The 13653-nt window shown below is 30.2% G+C and overlaps 1 protein-coding gene across 5 annotated transcripts in view; it reads right to left on the reverse strand.

The window, feature by feature from the left end:
• Positions 1-2211: 2211 nt before the first annotated feature.
• The window catches only part of LOC139520311 (F-box/LRR-repeat protein 2-like), a 28224-nt gene continuing 16782 nt past the window's right edge, over positions 2212-13653 (reverse strand). For all 5 annotated transcript variants that reach the window (XM_071312845.1, XM_071312847.1, XM_071312846.1 and 2 more), the window contains exons 5-7: positions 12490-12692; positions 4997-5176; positions 2212-4085 (exon numbers count right to left, since the gene is read on the reverse strand). In XM_071312845.1, the coding sequence (XP_071168946.1) occupies positions 3914-4085; positions 4997-5176; positions 12490-12692 (555 nt within the window). In that variant the 3' untranslated portion in view covers positions 2212-3913. The remainder of the gene's footprint in view (positions 4086-4996; positions 5177-12489; positions 12693-13653) is intronic.

The following is a 13653-nucleotide window of genomic DNA, read 5'->3' on the forward strand; positions in this document are numbered from 1 at the left end:
CCAATTTCATGGTCCAATGAACATAGAAAATAGTAGTGCAAGTGGGGCAACTGTGTACACATACACAATCCTGTTTTACACTAGTTTGTGTTTTGAGCAAAAACTAAGAAGATAGCAACTAAATAATGAAGGATCAGCAATTCAAGCAGAACAATTAAACAGAGCATATTGTCATGAATTATATTAATGTCTACAATGTTGGAGATTGTTGAATATACAAATAGACATAGGTGAGCGACTTTAGAGCCTCTAGTTACATCAGTTATGCCTGATGGAAAGAAAAACTAAAATGGTATTTAGGATTTCTTGTAAGATATCTAGTGAATAGATCCCTAAATTTAGTTTTGTGAGTTATTGCCTTGGGCAGATAAAATACTGTATAGCAGGTTATTTTCAGGGGTGTAAAATTTCGTGATTTTCATTGAATAAGGTATACAAAATATTTTGGCGGAATCATAACTTTTATTAATACCTTAGCATGTACAGTTTTTATTTGGTGGAATTTATTTAGGCGATTTTGTTCTAGCCTTGAAAATAACCTGCTATACAGTATGTACTGCAGGGGACATTTGAACACTTTTTTTAATAATTTGAAAGATATAAGGTCATGAGCAGCTAGTGTTGGTTGATTGTTGAACCCTTATAACTTTTTGAGTGAAGTTAAAATTTCCATTTGTCTGAGAACCAGCACACATTTTTATTGGCTAAGGGCTGAAAGGTGTGCAGATTTTAAATTCACTGTGCCCTGCATGTCATACTTCTTTTGACTTTGTTCCAGTTTGATAACAGACATAACATCTTGATAATAATAAATGATAGCACAGTCAAAACTTGCATAGAGATGTATCTTTGAGAGTAGATTGGTCTGGGAGTGAGTAGATTGGTCTGGGAGCAAATGAAGATCAATATAACCAGCATTTTATGCTTCTTTGACTTTGACATACATTTATATCTTGGTACCTAAAAGGATAATTTGGACTTATGCATCCATAATATATTTTCACATTATTTATCTAATTTGTTTTTTTTTCTGTGAGGAAATAGCAACCTAGCCAGGAATGTGTAAATATGCTGAAATGTTATGACCAAATAGAAACCTAAACAAAATAGCAATATTATTCATTTACATGTAAGGTCGACTTTGCCTGAGGGAGAATGTTTGAATTTACATAGGAGATATTCACCTTTTTTGTGTTGATAATTGAGAATTTTATAGACAATTTCAAGAGAATGTAAGACACAGGGATGCTAATCAAGCAACTGCATACTACTAACTATTTGACAATAGCTGGAATGCAAAGATGTAATAGTCTTTTCCTCATTATCATAATTCAGGATTTTTTTCAGTTAAAGTTTAATATATGAGACGTAAGACAGCCATTTTTGAAAATTAGAATGCATGCATATTTATCAATTTAACTGTTAACTTATTTCGTGGTTTATTAATCAAAGATGTTATGTTTTCATGATAATTAGTGTTTTTTTAGGCACTATAAATAGTACATAATTTATATAGGTTGTATAGATTGCTTTTTTTGCCTTGACCGCACGTTCGTGGTTTATTGGTCGGGGTTAAGGTTATGTGCTAAGTTATGTTTTTCAGATACTTTAAGTAACATTTAACTATGTTTGGTTTAATGAATGATAGTAAGGTGTACATGTCCATCTGATAGACTTCATATTTCAACTTCATATTCATGGTTCATTTGTCACAGTTAAATTTTTATGACTTGGTCATTTTTTCAGACACTATTTGTGCATCTCTTATTATATAAGTTCATTGAGGCCTTAAAGTAAGTAAGACCTTGATCTAAAAATCTTTCAACAATAAGTTTAACCATAACCACTACCAGTAAACCAGGTGAGACACTTCTGTCTGTGCAGTCAGTCTAGTTAAACAAATTTTAGCAAATCCCTTGATATAGTGCAGTTTTCCTTGGAATTGCTTTTTTGTAGAAACTGAAGAAACCATCTTTTTGTACAGCATTCAAATACATGAAGATGTCATCTAAAGAATAATTTTTATATAGTCTGTCAAATTATAAACCATATTTTTTGCAAGATGGCCAATTCAGATTTACTGAAGGTCTCGGCCTTCTCTAAATACATGTTACTAGTATTGTTTGCCAAAAAATGACAATCATTTTAATATGTGTAAATGCTATAAAAACCGTTATCCCCAGACAATATAGCAACAATAAACTAACAAAAAATATTTTGAAAATTTTATTTTCAACATTCCTTTCATTGGATTGTCATAATTCATATTTGTAAATAAATAATGAAATGTCTAAGAAACAACATAAAATGCTCATATAATATAAAATAACATAGTAAATAAATACAACTATCAAAATTTCTACAGAACTATAATACATATATCAATAATCTTTAATGGAAAATAATTTTTCAATAAATAAATCAATTTAAGTAAGTCTCCAATACATTTTAATACTAACATTTTTCATTTTTGAGGCCATGAGGTAAAATTCTAAGAAAGAGTGACATACCAGTGTTCCATATTCATTGTATGTTTGAATGTAAACATATAGATTTATCATTTTTATTAGTACTTCATTTGACTAAGCTTTATCCCCCCCTAAAAGGCATTTATTTTTCATTAGAAACACAGGGTTAGTTCCATAATATATTCCACTGCTCAGCTTTATTTTTTGAGGATTCTGAACCATAACAAACTGCTAAATATATAGTACAGTTTTGTGTACAGTATCAGAATAAACAGCTTATAAAATTTTATACCAAGAGCATATGATGGTAACGCATAGCTAAAATTTCCAACTATATCAATACACGTTGTTTTGATGTATAAATTATTCAAAGATGTTACATTGAAATGAAATCTTAACATACAGAGGATTCATTATTATTCGTTGGATATCAATTTTCGTGCTTTTCATGGGTACAGGTGAACCACGAATTTAAATGTTCAACGAACTACAAATTTCTCTCATGTTGTATGCAGACTTTGGCAAAACCACGAAATTACATATCAACGAAAAGGCAAGAATTCTGCAATCCACGTAAATTGGTACCCACGAAAATAAGTGTTAATAGTAACAATATTAGTATAAGACACATTTTCTGTGAAATTTAGCAAAGCTAGTGATCTTTCAATGCCATTACTTCTAGGCAAGCTGAAATCTGTGATGTTTCAAGTGTGTTTAAAGATGTCCTGTTTTTGCATTTGCATGACATTATTAATATTTATATTTTTGTGGCAAAAAATGGCTAGATGCGATACATTTTACCAATATTTAAAAGAGTAATTTCTTTTAGAGTTTAGTTGTATTCTGCGAACACTTTATCTTTTTGAAACAATATCACTTTATAACTATATGTAAAAATCCTTCTGATATCTAGGTCACAGTGTCCTGGTCAGTAAATTGATATTTAGGTCTAAAAACAAGTGATATTTAGGTCACAGTAACTTTTATAAACAGTCAGTAAATTGATATTTAGGACAGAGATAGAGACAATGTTATCCATTTGTAAAATAAATCATATTACAGAATGCTGCTGACTAATAAACAATTTAAAACAACTATTAAGATTCACTCTTCTAAAAGATGCAGAAAATTAATGAACTCAGCAGACAACTAGAAAGATGATCACTCATTGGATGATTGTAAGATTCAGCAGACAACTAGAAAGAGGATCACTCATTGGATGATTGTAAGATTCAGCAGACAACTAGAAAGAGGATCACTCATTGGATGATTGTAAGATTCAGCAGACAACTAGAAAGAGGATCACTCATTGGATGATTGTAAGATTCAGCAGACAACTAGAAAGAGGATCACTCATTGGATGATTGTAAGATTCAGCAGACAACTAGAAAGAGGATCACTCATTGGATGATTGTAAGATTCATCAGACTATATGATAAGGTTCATTAGTTAAACAAAAGGTCACTATAGTCATTCAGCAGACTAACAATACTGGTACAATAGTTCGTAGTGGTTCGTACAACCTTCTTTCTATCTGCTCTTTCAAAGTTTGATTTGACCATCTCGTAATACTCTCCATCACTCAGGGTAAACGATTTCATGTATGGACATCTCAATCTGAAATATAAAAACTCTGAATTAACAGGATAATATTTTCAACAAGACCAATACCTGGTATGGACCAGTGTTGTTGCATGCATTGATTGAGGTTATATATGTGAACTGAAGCACAACTGATGAAAATGATTAAAACCTATGTTCAATTCAATCTAACTTCTAACTCTCATTTTTAAATTATTTGTTTTTATGATTGGTTGCTGCATTGTACTTTCAATGAATTAATGTTGAAGGGATGAAAATGTTTTAATATTACAATGCTTGTAAGGTGTACATGTCTGGCTGGTTCATTTGACCTTGATTTAATTTTCATGTTTCATTGGTGAATACAATGTAATAAGTTTTCATGGTTTGGTCTCTTACTTGGATACTGTAAGCTATACATGTAGGTCAACTATATTTGGTGTACGGAATGATTATAATGTGTACATGTCTGTCTGTCAAGATTCATCTGATCTTGACTAATTCCATGGTTATTAATTCATTGGTCAAAGTAAATTTTCCAGGTGTGGATTCTTTCTTGGATACTATGAGCTATAGGTCAACTATGCTGATGTATGGAATTATTACAAGGTGTACATGTCTGCCTGGCTGGGTTTATCTGACCTTGACTTAATTACTCAACAATGGACCATAGATATAGCTGAGTGTATGAAATATTTGTAAAACAGTATAGTAAATCTCTTGTTTTTACATTTATCCTTAGACTTTCAAAATACAATTAATTATGGTTGGTAAAGCAGGCAAGACATTTCAGAGTTTACTCTCTTATATTAAATTACTTATAAAAATAAGAAGATGTGGTATATCAAATTGCCAATGAGACACCTTTACACAAGAATACAAATGACACAGAAATTTCCATATCTTGTCTGAAGTACCTAACTCCTTTCTGTATTTTCATGACCTACCGTATATGATCTATAAATTTACTACTCTTATCGCTGAATCTGATTGTATCAGGATCCCACTGAATTTCACATCTCAACATTTTTGGGCAGTTTTGTGCAAATGCTTCAATAATCTGATCAATATGAACACGACTTTGGATCTTTAGAAACCATCCATTAGCTGTTCCAAGGACACAAATTCTAAAAGTAGAAAAACAGGAAATGATTAAAATCTGTATTGAATGTCACTATTTTCAAATGTATTCCCCCAGGTTTGACTAAGATAATGAAATAGGTTATGGATTAAATCTTTGGTTACAATAAAAGTATCATTTATACAAATGTATCATCATCAACATTTTTTTCTTCTTCAAAGACTCTGATCTTTTTTTCAATTATAACATAAAGATCATTACATGAGAATATAGATTGTTAAATTTGCCTGTACCAAGTCAGGAATATGACAGTTGTTATCCATTCGTTTGATGTGTTTGAGGTTTTGATTTTGCCATTTGCTTAAGGACTCTCCGTTAAGAATTTTCCTAAGAGTTCGGTATTTTTGTTATTTTACTTTTTGCTTGTTGGGTAATTAACATGTGAATGATTTAATACCGTATAGCAGGTTATTTTTCGCGGGTGTAAAATTTCACGATTTTCATTGGAAAGGGTATATAAAATATTTTGGCGGTTATTATTTTGGTAGATTAAAAACTTTTATCAATACGTTCACATGTACACTTTTTAATTGGCGGAATTTTTTTTGACGATTTTGTTCTATCTGCGAAAATAAGTGAAAATTTACACCCCGCGAAAAAAACCCACTATATGGTAGTAAAAGAACAGGCAAAGATCAAAACTAGAGTACTGTTATAATAAAACAAGAGGCTCTCAAGAGCCTGAATCGCTCACCTGAATTTTTTTGGTTTAATCTCTCATCAATGATTATTTTGGCTTTTCAATTTATTTAAATGTTCTTTGAATCGTCCTATTTTCTTCAAAAGCAAAAAAAAATCATTTTCTCCTATGTTCTATTTTAGCCATAGAAACTATGTTTCTTGATATACAAGGAAATGAAATATAAAATTTATACTAGATACTCTGAAACTCTAAAACTCATTTAGCCTAAGTTTGGCTGAAATTGATACAGCAGTTTCAAAGGAGAAGATTTTTTAAAGTAAGTCAACATGATGAACAAATTGTGAAAAAAGTCTTTAAAGGGCAATAACTCCTTAAGGTAGATAGGGTGTCTTCCTCCATCTTGGATTTGGAAATACCAGAAAACAAGGTCTAGATCTTTAATAGAATGTGCAAATTTTTAGAGTAGTAGGTAATTCATGTGTGAGAACTTTCATTTCAATATAGAAAATGTCATATTTTATCATATTTATGGTTGTATTTTACAAAAAACAGAAAACTCATGTTTGATTAAATTTTTTCCAATTTTGCCACATAAGGGGAAGCAACTCATATCCAAGGGCAGATAATTCAGATTAAGGTACTTTTACAATAGAATGTGTTAGGAATTTACCTATTTTATAATGTAGCAAGAAAACGAGTTCGGTGACCCCATTTTTTCTTTTTCTTAACTGAAAGCATACTATCAAAGCTATCTTCTCATATGTTATCTCAAAATTCTATGGTGTAGTTTACACTTTATTGCAGAAAATGGGTTTTCCATGCATAATCTATACAAAATCTGTCAATTTTGAACACTGTGTAGAGTGAAAATAAGCCCGGTGACCCATTCTTTTTATTATTGTTTTTTAAAAAGCATTATATAAACTACATTTTGGCAAATTATTAAAAAATTCTATGGATTATAATTTAGACACCCCATCTACCTTAAGAGGTCAAATGACAATTTTGGTCAAATTGACTTATTTGTAGATCTTACTTTGCTTAACATTTTTGCTATTAACAGTTTATCTGTATCTATAATAATATTCAAGATAATGACCAAAAACTGCAAAATTTCCTTAAAATTACCAATTAAGTGGCAGCAACCCAACAATGGTTTGTTTGATTCATCTGAAAATTTCAGGGCTGATAGTTCTTGACCTAATGAACATTTTTACCCCATGTCAGATTTGCTCTAAATGCTTTCATTTTTGAGATATAAGCCAAAAACTGCATTTGACCCCTATGTTCTATTTTCAGTAACGGCGGCCATGTTTTTTGACAGATCAAAAATCGAAGCACACACTTTGTGCAGGATAATCTAAGGAACAATCATGCTAAGTTTCATCCAAATGCATTCGGCAGTTTCAGAGGAGAAGATTTTTTAAAGTTAGCAAATATGATGAACAAATTGTGAAAAATTGTCATTAAAGGACAATAACCCCTTAAGGGGTCAATTGACAATTTTGGTCATATTAACTTATTTGTAGATCTTACTCTGCTGATCATTTTTGCTGTTTACAGTTTATCTTTATCTATAATAATATTCAAGATAATGACCAAAAACTGCAAAATTTCCTTAAAATTGCCAATTAAGTGGCAGCAACCCAACAATGGTTTGTTTGATTCATCTGAAAATTTCAGGGCTGATAGATCTTGACCTTATGAACATTTTTACCCCTGTCAGATTTGCTCTAAATGATTTCGTTTTTGAGATATAAGCCAAAAACTGCATTTGACCCCTATATTCTATTTTAAGTAACGGCGGCCATGTTTTTTGACGGATCAAAAATCGAAGCACACACTTTGTGCAGGATACTCTAAGGAACAATCATGCTAAGTTTCATTCAAATCCATTCAGTAGTTTCAGAGGAGAAGATGTTTGAAAAATTGTTAACGACGACAGACGACGACGACGGACGCCAAGTGATGAGAAAAGCTCACATGGCCTTTTAGGCCAGGTGAGCTAAAAAGGACAATCTTTTTTTTATTCATCCTTCTTCCAATTATAAAATGAAGATCTATAAAATACTTGACTATAGATATTAGATTGTAAATTTGATTGTTTTCTATATTAATTTTTAATAACATGTAAATGAATCAAAATTGCAGTTTAAAGTGATTCTTGCAAAATATAAGAATTTAATTATCTGTCAGCAATATTGTTATGACATTTAAAGTTTTACATAAAAAATGTGATATTTACTATAAATCTTTTTTTAATTGGAATTTCTACAAAGTTCGCCTAAAACTGTAATCAATCTTTATTTATCTTTTATTGGTACGTTTTGATAATCAATATTGTTGTCTGTCACTTAAATGCAGATCTCATACATTATTAAATTGATCAATTGCATGTTATACATACAAAGCAATATATTACTTCTAAAAGATATTAAATTTGTAAACGAAAGGCTGAAAAAGTTACAAAAGGCTAATAAAGTGATTTTTGACACTTATGAGAAATGAAGTGTTCTTTAATAATTTTTTCATTTGTTTTTATGTTATTAAATCAAGCTATTTACTCTTGTTCAAGGAGAGGGAAAAAATTATAACACCTTGACATTTATAGATATATTGAAAAAATTGTAAGACCTTGACATTTATAGATATATTGAAAAAATTATAAGACCTTGACATTTATAGATATATTGAAAAAATTATAAGACCTTGACATTTATAGATATATTGAAAAAATTATAAGACCTTGACATTTATAGATATAAAAGGAAGTGAAAGTTTAGCTGTAGGACAAACAACAAATCATTTTAACAGGAAACAAGAAAAGTTATACAACATTTACCACACTTTTCACACATTCAGGATGTAAATTTTTGAAGTTATTGCCAAGATTTGTTTTAATTTTATTACTGTTATCCTGACTTGATGCAATGATAAACCTTTACTAATGATTATTTTTTACAATTTTTTATAATTAAAATGGCAAATTCATGAAAATATCAGAAGAAGCTTAAATCAGGAAAGGAAAAATAAGGCAAAAAATAATTAGTTTTCACAATAAATATAAAAAAGATTACAGAAAAGTTCCTTTGGTTAGTGCTTGTTATTTGAATGATATTTATAGAAAATAGAGTTATCTGTGTCCATTAAAAGTCTTTAAAAAAAATCCTAAAACCAAATAAAGAGTAAATCAATTTTGTGGAAGGTATTTATGAAAAAATCCGATAATATCATGTTATTTCTGTAAAACAAACATCATGTTGAAACTAACATTCAACATTGTTAACTTTTATTATCAGAAAGTTAAAATTGTATAACTGAATCAATAACCAATTTCAGCCAATACACAAGTTTCTGTTTTCCAATAACAGAACATTAATTGATCAATTATGTTGCTACAAATAACTTAAGTGGTGAAAGTGTGTTCAATTCTCATCATATGACTGATTGTTTTGTACTATACTGATCAGACTTATATAACATACAAATCATGTCAATACATGAAAGCCATGATCGCAATTCTAAACAGGATTTTTGCATTTGGAATTGATAATATTTTTCAAGCTCTAACACAAATCAATTATTCTTACTATGTCAATTTCATATGGCTGTTTATTTCTTTTTTAACTAGCCTGGCACATAAAGCCTATGAAGATTGACTGTTGTTGACTACTAGTATTTTGCATTTGTTCATCTATCCCTCTGAGTCTGTCAGTCTGTCTGTCATGAAAATTTGATCATTTAAAAAAAAATAATTAACTGACCCCATGATAGTAATTGAAAAAGCCTAGCCTGAGACATCCTTAAAGGTGTCTACTGAAATAAATTGGGATTTTGACAGGGAATATATAATGAAAAAGACTGGAAAAAACTAAAACAATTTAGTAATAGATATTTGAATGACTTATTGCAAATAAACTTTTGGAAAATAATATATTGTGGTCCCGTAAGAGTCATTGTTGAAGGCCAAACCTGCTTTTACAAGTTCATTCCATTTTTCTAAAAACTGAAATTTTTGGGTAAATATCTTGAGGATAATAATAAAAGCTTCAATATTAACTCAAGCTTTTTCAAACAAGCATTACGTCTCTCTTAGGAATAATTATATCATACACTAATCCTACAAGAATAAATAATAATTGTTTCTATGTTTTTCTTGCAGCTTGTCACATTGACGACTGAAATCTCCTGACTAGATTTCTTACTCTCCCAATAAATCTTATATCCGTTCTATCCCCTGCAGAGTACTAAGTGCCAAGTAATATTATTAGGGTTAATTTCTCAAGCTCATAAGCTTGGTAGATTACACTGCTAATGTTTTATGATGATAAATCAATAATCTAGCATTAGAATAGGCCTGTAATATCACTTGCTAAATTATTGAATGGGTTGTGTTGGCTTTATTATTTCATTAGTACTTTCCTCAATAATAGCTTCATGAAAGTGTGGTCTAGTAAGCTAATAACATTTTATGACTAGTAATACTTTTATTCCATCAGGGCTTTTTAGTAAATATTTTCATTACTTCCTTTTAATATCGCACTAATCTTCCTTTATGGCAGACCAAAAGCTTTATTGCATTATTGAAATAGCTATTTTATTGCACTATTGCTAAAGCAGTTTTATTGCATTATTGAAATAGCAATTTTATTGCACTATTGCTAAAGCAGTTTTATTGCATTACTGAAACAACAATGTATTATACTTATCTCAAAACTTGTCAATGTATAACGCATAAAAGTCACTTTTTTTCATAGAATCAAACACTATTCCCTAGTAAAGGTTTTGCTTATGATTAAGGGAAAAAGGGAAAACATTGGGTATTCCAACTGATTCTGTGGCTTGTAATTGGCTACCATATAATTTGATTTTCACATTAATGTCCTTGCTTTAAAAAAACTTAAGTACACCAGAAATAGAATCACATGATAAACTTATGTGAACCAGTGACCATTCTGGACTGTTTGGCTACCTAAACTTCTGTAAACACCTGCTTGTAACTGTCCTTTAATCTACTAGTATTTCTTATCAGGTGTGATCAACTATATTACCTTCTCTGTTCATATCTTAACATTGAACGAAAATTACATAAGACACAGCATATGTGTCCATCAATTTTCCTACAACTGGTCATGAGTTTAGTTCCTAAAAAAAATACTCAGGGAAAATGTAACATTCATACCTGCCAACTGTCACTATTTGCGGGGGATTTCCCCCATGGAGACGCCTAAATTGAAATTTTGAAAGAGCAATTTTGTACACAATTTTAAACAAAACAATGTATTTTACAATGGCTTTAGGCTTATGAGAGTATAAAGAAGCCAAAAAAAAACCAACAAATATATTAAAAGGCAAACTTGAAGGTTTTATAGTACTACGAGAGCCATCTTGCATGTAAAACCCCCATTTGCACTATGAAAAGTTGGCAGGTATAAACATTTTAGACAAAATTTTTATGAAAAAAATCAGAAAAAATGTCCTTTAGAACAAAAACACAGGCACTTGTCTCTGAAAAAATAATATTTAATGAAAACTAAGAGAAAAAAATGCTTTTTTATGAGAGAACTCTGTGTTAACGCTTATTAAAATAACAAACCACCCTAATTAATAATTAAGGTCCTCTTTCTTGGAACTTTTGTTTCAATTTTTATGTTCATGTACCTTGAACTATCACATTTTTAGGATATTAAAATAAATCTTGTTCAGATAAAACAGCTTTCTTCAGTCACTTTACCATTACATATTGTACTTTAGTTCGAAAGAAACAAAAGCTGGTTTTTCACACCTGTTTTCTTACTTTAAAGGCACTTCTCAATATAAAAAACAAGAAGTGTACTGAACAAACTATCCAGAAATTGATTCATGGTTTTCTTTGTATTCTAACAATCAATTATAGATTTTCTTTTATGTTTTCATGTAATTAATTATTTATATAAAAGTACAGCAAAGTACTTGTGTATAGAAAATAAACATATGAGCTAGCATAATAGTGCATCTTTCCTAAAAAAAAAAGACTAGCCTAAGGGTATCATTTCTGATGAAATAATCACACTTTTAAAGTGTGAAGAAGTAATACACTAGCGCATTTTATGTACCAGAAGTTCTTAACATACCGAGATGAAAGTACACTTATACCTAGCACTGATCGCTTCTTGTTTATTATCAATTTCTGTATACACCTGCTTTGAATGTCATTATCTCTGATAAAGTGAGAAAACTAATCTGTCAGAAAATTGATCATGTCAGTGACTATAAAAATAAGGAGATGTGGTACTATTACCAATGTGATAACTATCTACTAAAGTCCAAATGACATTGATGTAGCAATTATTTGGTCACTGCTTGGCCTTTAACAATGAGCAAAATCTGTATCGCCTAGTCAGTTATCAAAATCACATGACAAAATGTGAAAAACTTCAAACAGGAAATCCAATGAATGCATATTAAAAGGGGTGTTGTGAGTGCCAATGAGACAACTCTCCATCCAAGTCACAATTTGTAAAAGTAAACCATTATAGGTCAAAGTATGGTATTCAACGCAAAACCTTGGCTCACACCTAACAGCAGCTATAATGGGCCCCACAAATTACACGTGTAAAACCATTCAAACAGAAATGGCCTGATTTAAGCTTTGGTTTTGAATTCAATTAACTTACTGTATATTTTTTAGCAATGGTATGACATTCAACCAAAAGTTTTCTGTTAGTTTTGGTTTTCCACTCAGCATCAATCCAGTTAGTTGTCCCCCATGTTTCTGGATGAGTTTGTAAATGGTGTTTTCTGACAAGGCATTTGTGTAGCTTATATCAATAGCCTTGAGCTGATTCAATTTTCCTCTTTGTACCAGTGCCTCTAATATCTGCAAAAGATTTTTTTTAACTCTTTTTCTGTTGATAATTCTTTCAATATAATTAGAATAGTGACTTAAAATTTTGATTCTAGACTGTTCACTGATCATGACGGCAATTTTGAAAGTGTTGATTGTGAAAAGGATCTGCATGACAAGATATAGCTTCTATAAACATTTTGAAAAAAAATCTGTCTGTTTCAGAGTTACTTCCCCTGAAATATTCTTTTTACAGTTTTAGCTGTTATCATGAAAACTATTGGAGTAAGGTTAAAAGTGTAAATTGAAAAAATTATCAGCGTGACAGTTTCATAACAATTTTTGGAGTGCTGGCTCACTACTCCTTAAATTTAGATTTATACAGGGTTTTTTAATAAGTTTACGCTACATAAAAATCTTTAGTAACATGTTTAAACACAAAATTGCAAAAATGATTAGCAACATAAGAGCAACTATAAAATTGCGACAATTTTAATAGAGGCCATCTTTACCCTGATTATGGAAATTATTCATCGGAATTTATAATATTTCTAACCAAATTGCTCTATAAAAAACACACATACAAAACACCAGACAGTCTGACAGTGTCATTCTTTTATCATCATTTTTCAAAGAAATTTTAAAAACAATTTCATTAACTAACACTTTGTACAGGATGAGAAAAAAAAAATGGTTGTGTAATTATTTAAAACAAAGTTTCTTAAGTTAAGAGTATCGAACTTGGTGAAAGCACCAATGAGAATAACATTAACTATTAAAGTAAACTTCTTTGAATAGTATTGGTAATGAATGAGATCAAAAGAGAAACATATACAAAAAAATCCTTATAATTGAATAAAAACCCATACAGTCATTATATTTCTAAAGAAAAATTAATTTGAGACTGTCAGAAATCCAGGATATAAAAGAAGCTCTCCTGCAATCAATAAACAGATTAATTACTATATATAGACTTTTTCTCTCGATAACTACC

Source organism: Mytilus edulis, chromosome 4 (assembly GCF_963676685.1).
Source record: "Mytilus edulis chromosome 4, xbMytEdul2.2, whole genome shotgun sequence".
In the NCBI taxonomy this organism is placed as follows: domain Eukaryota; kingdom Metazoa; phylum Mollusca; class Bivalvia; order Mytilida; family Mytilidae; genus Mytilus; species Mytilus edulis.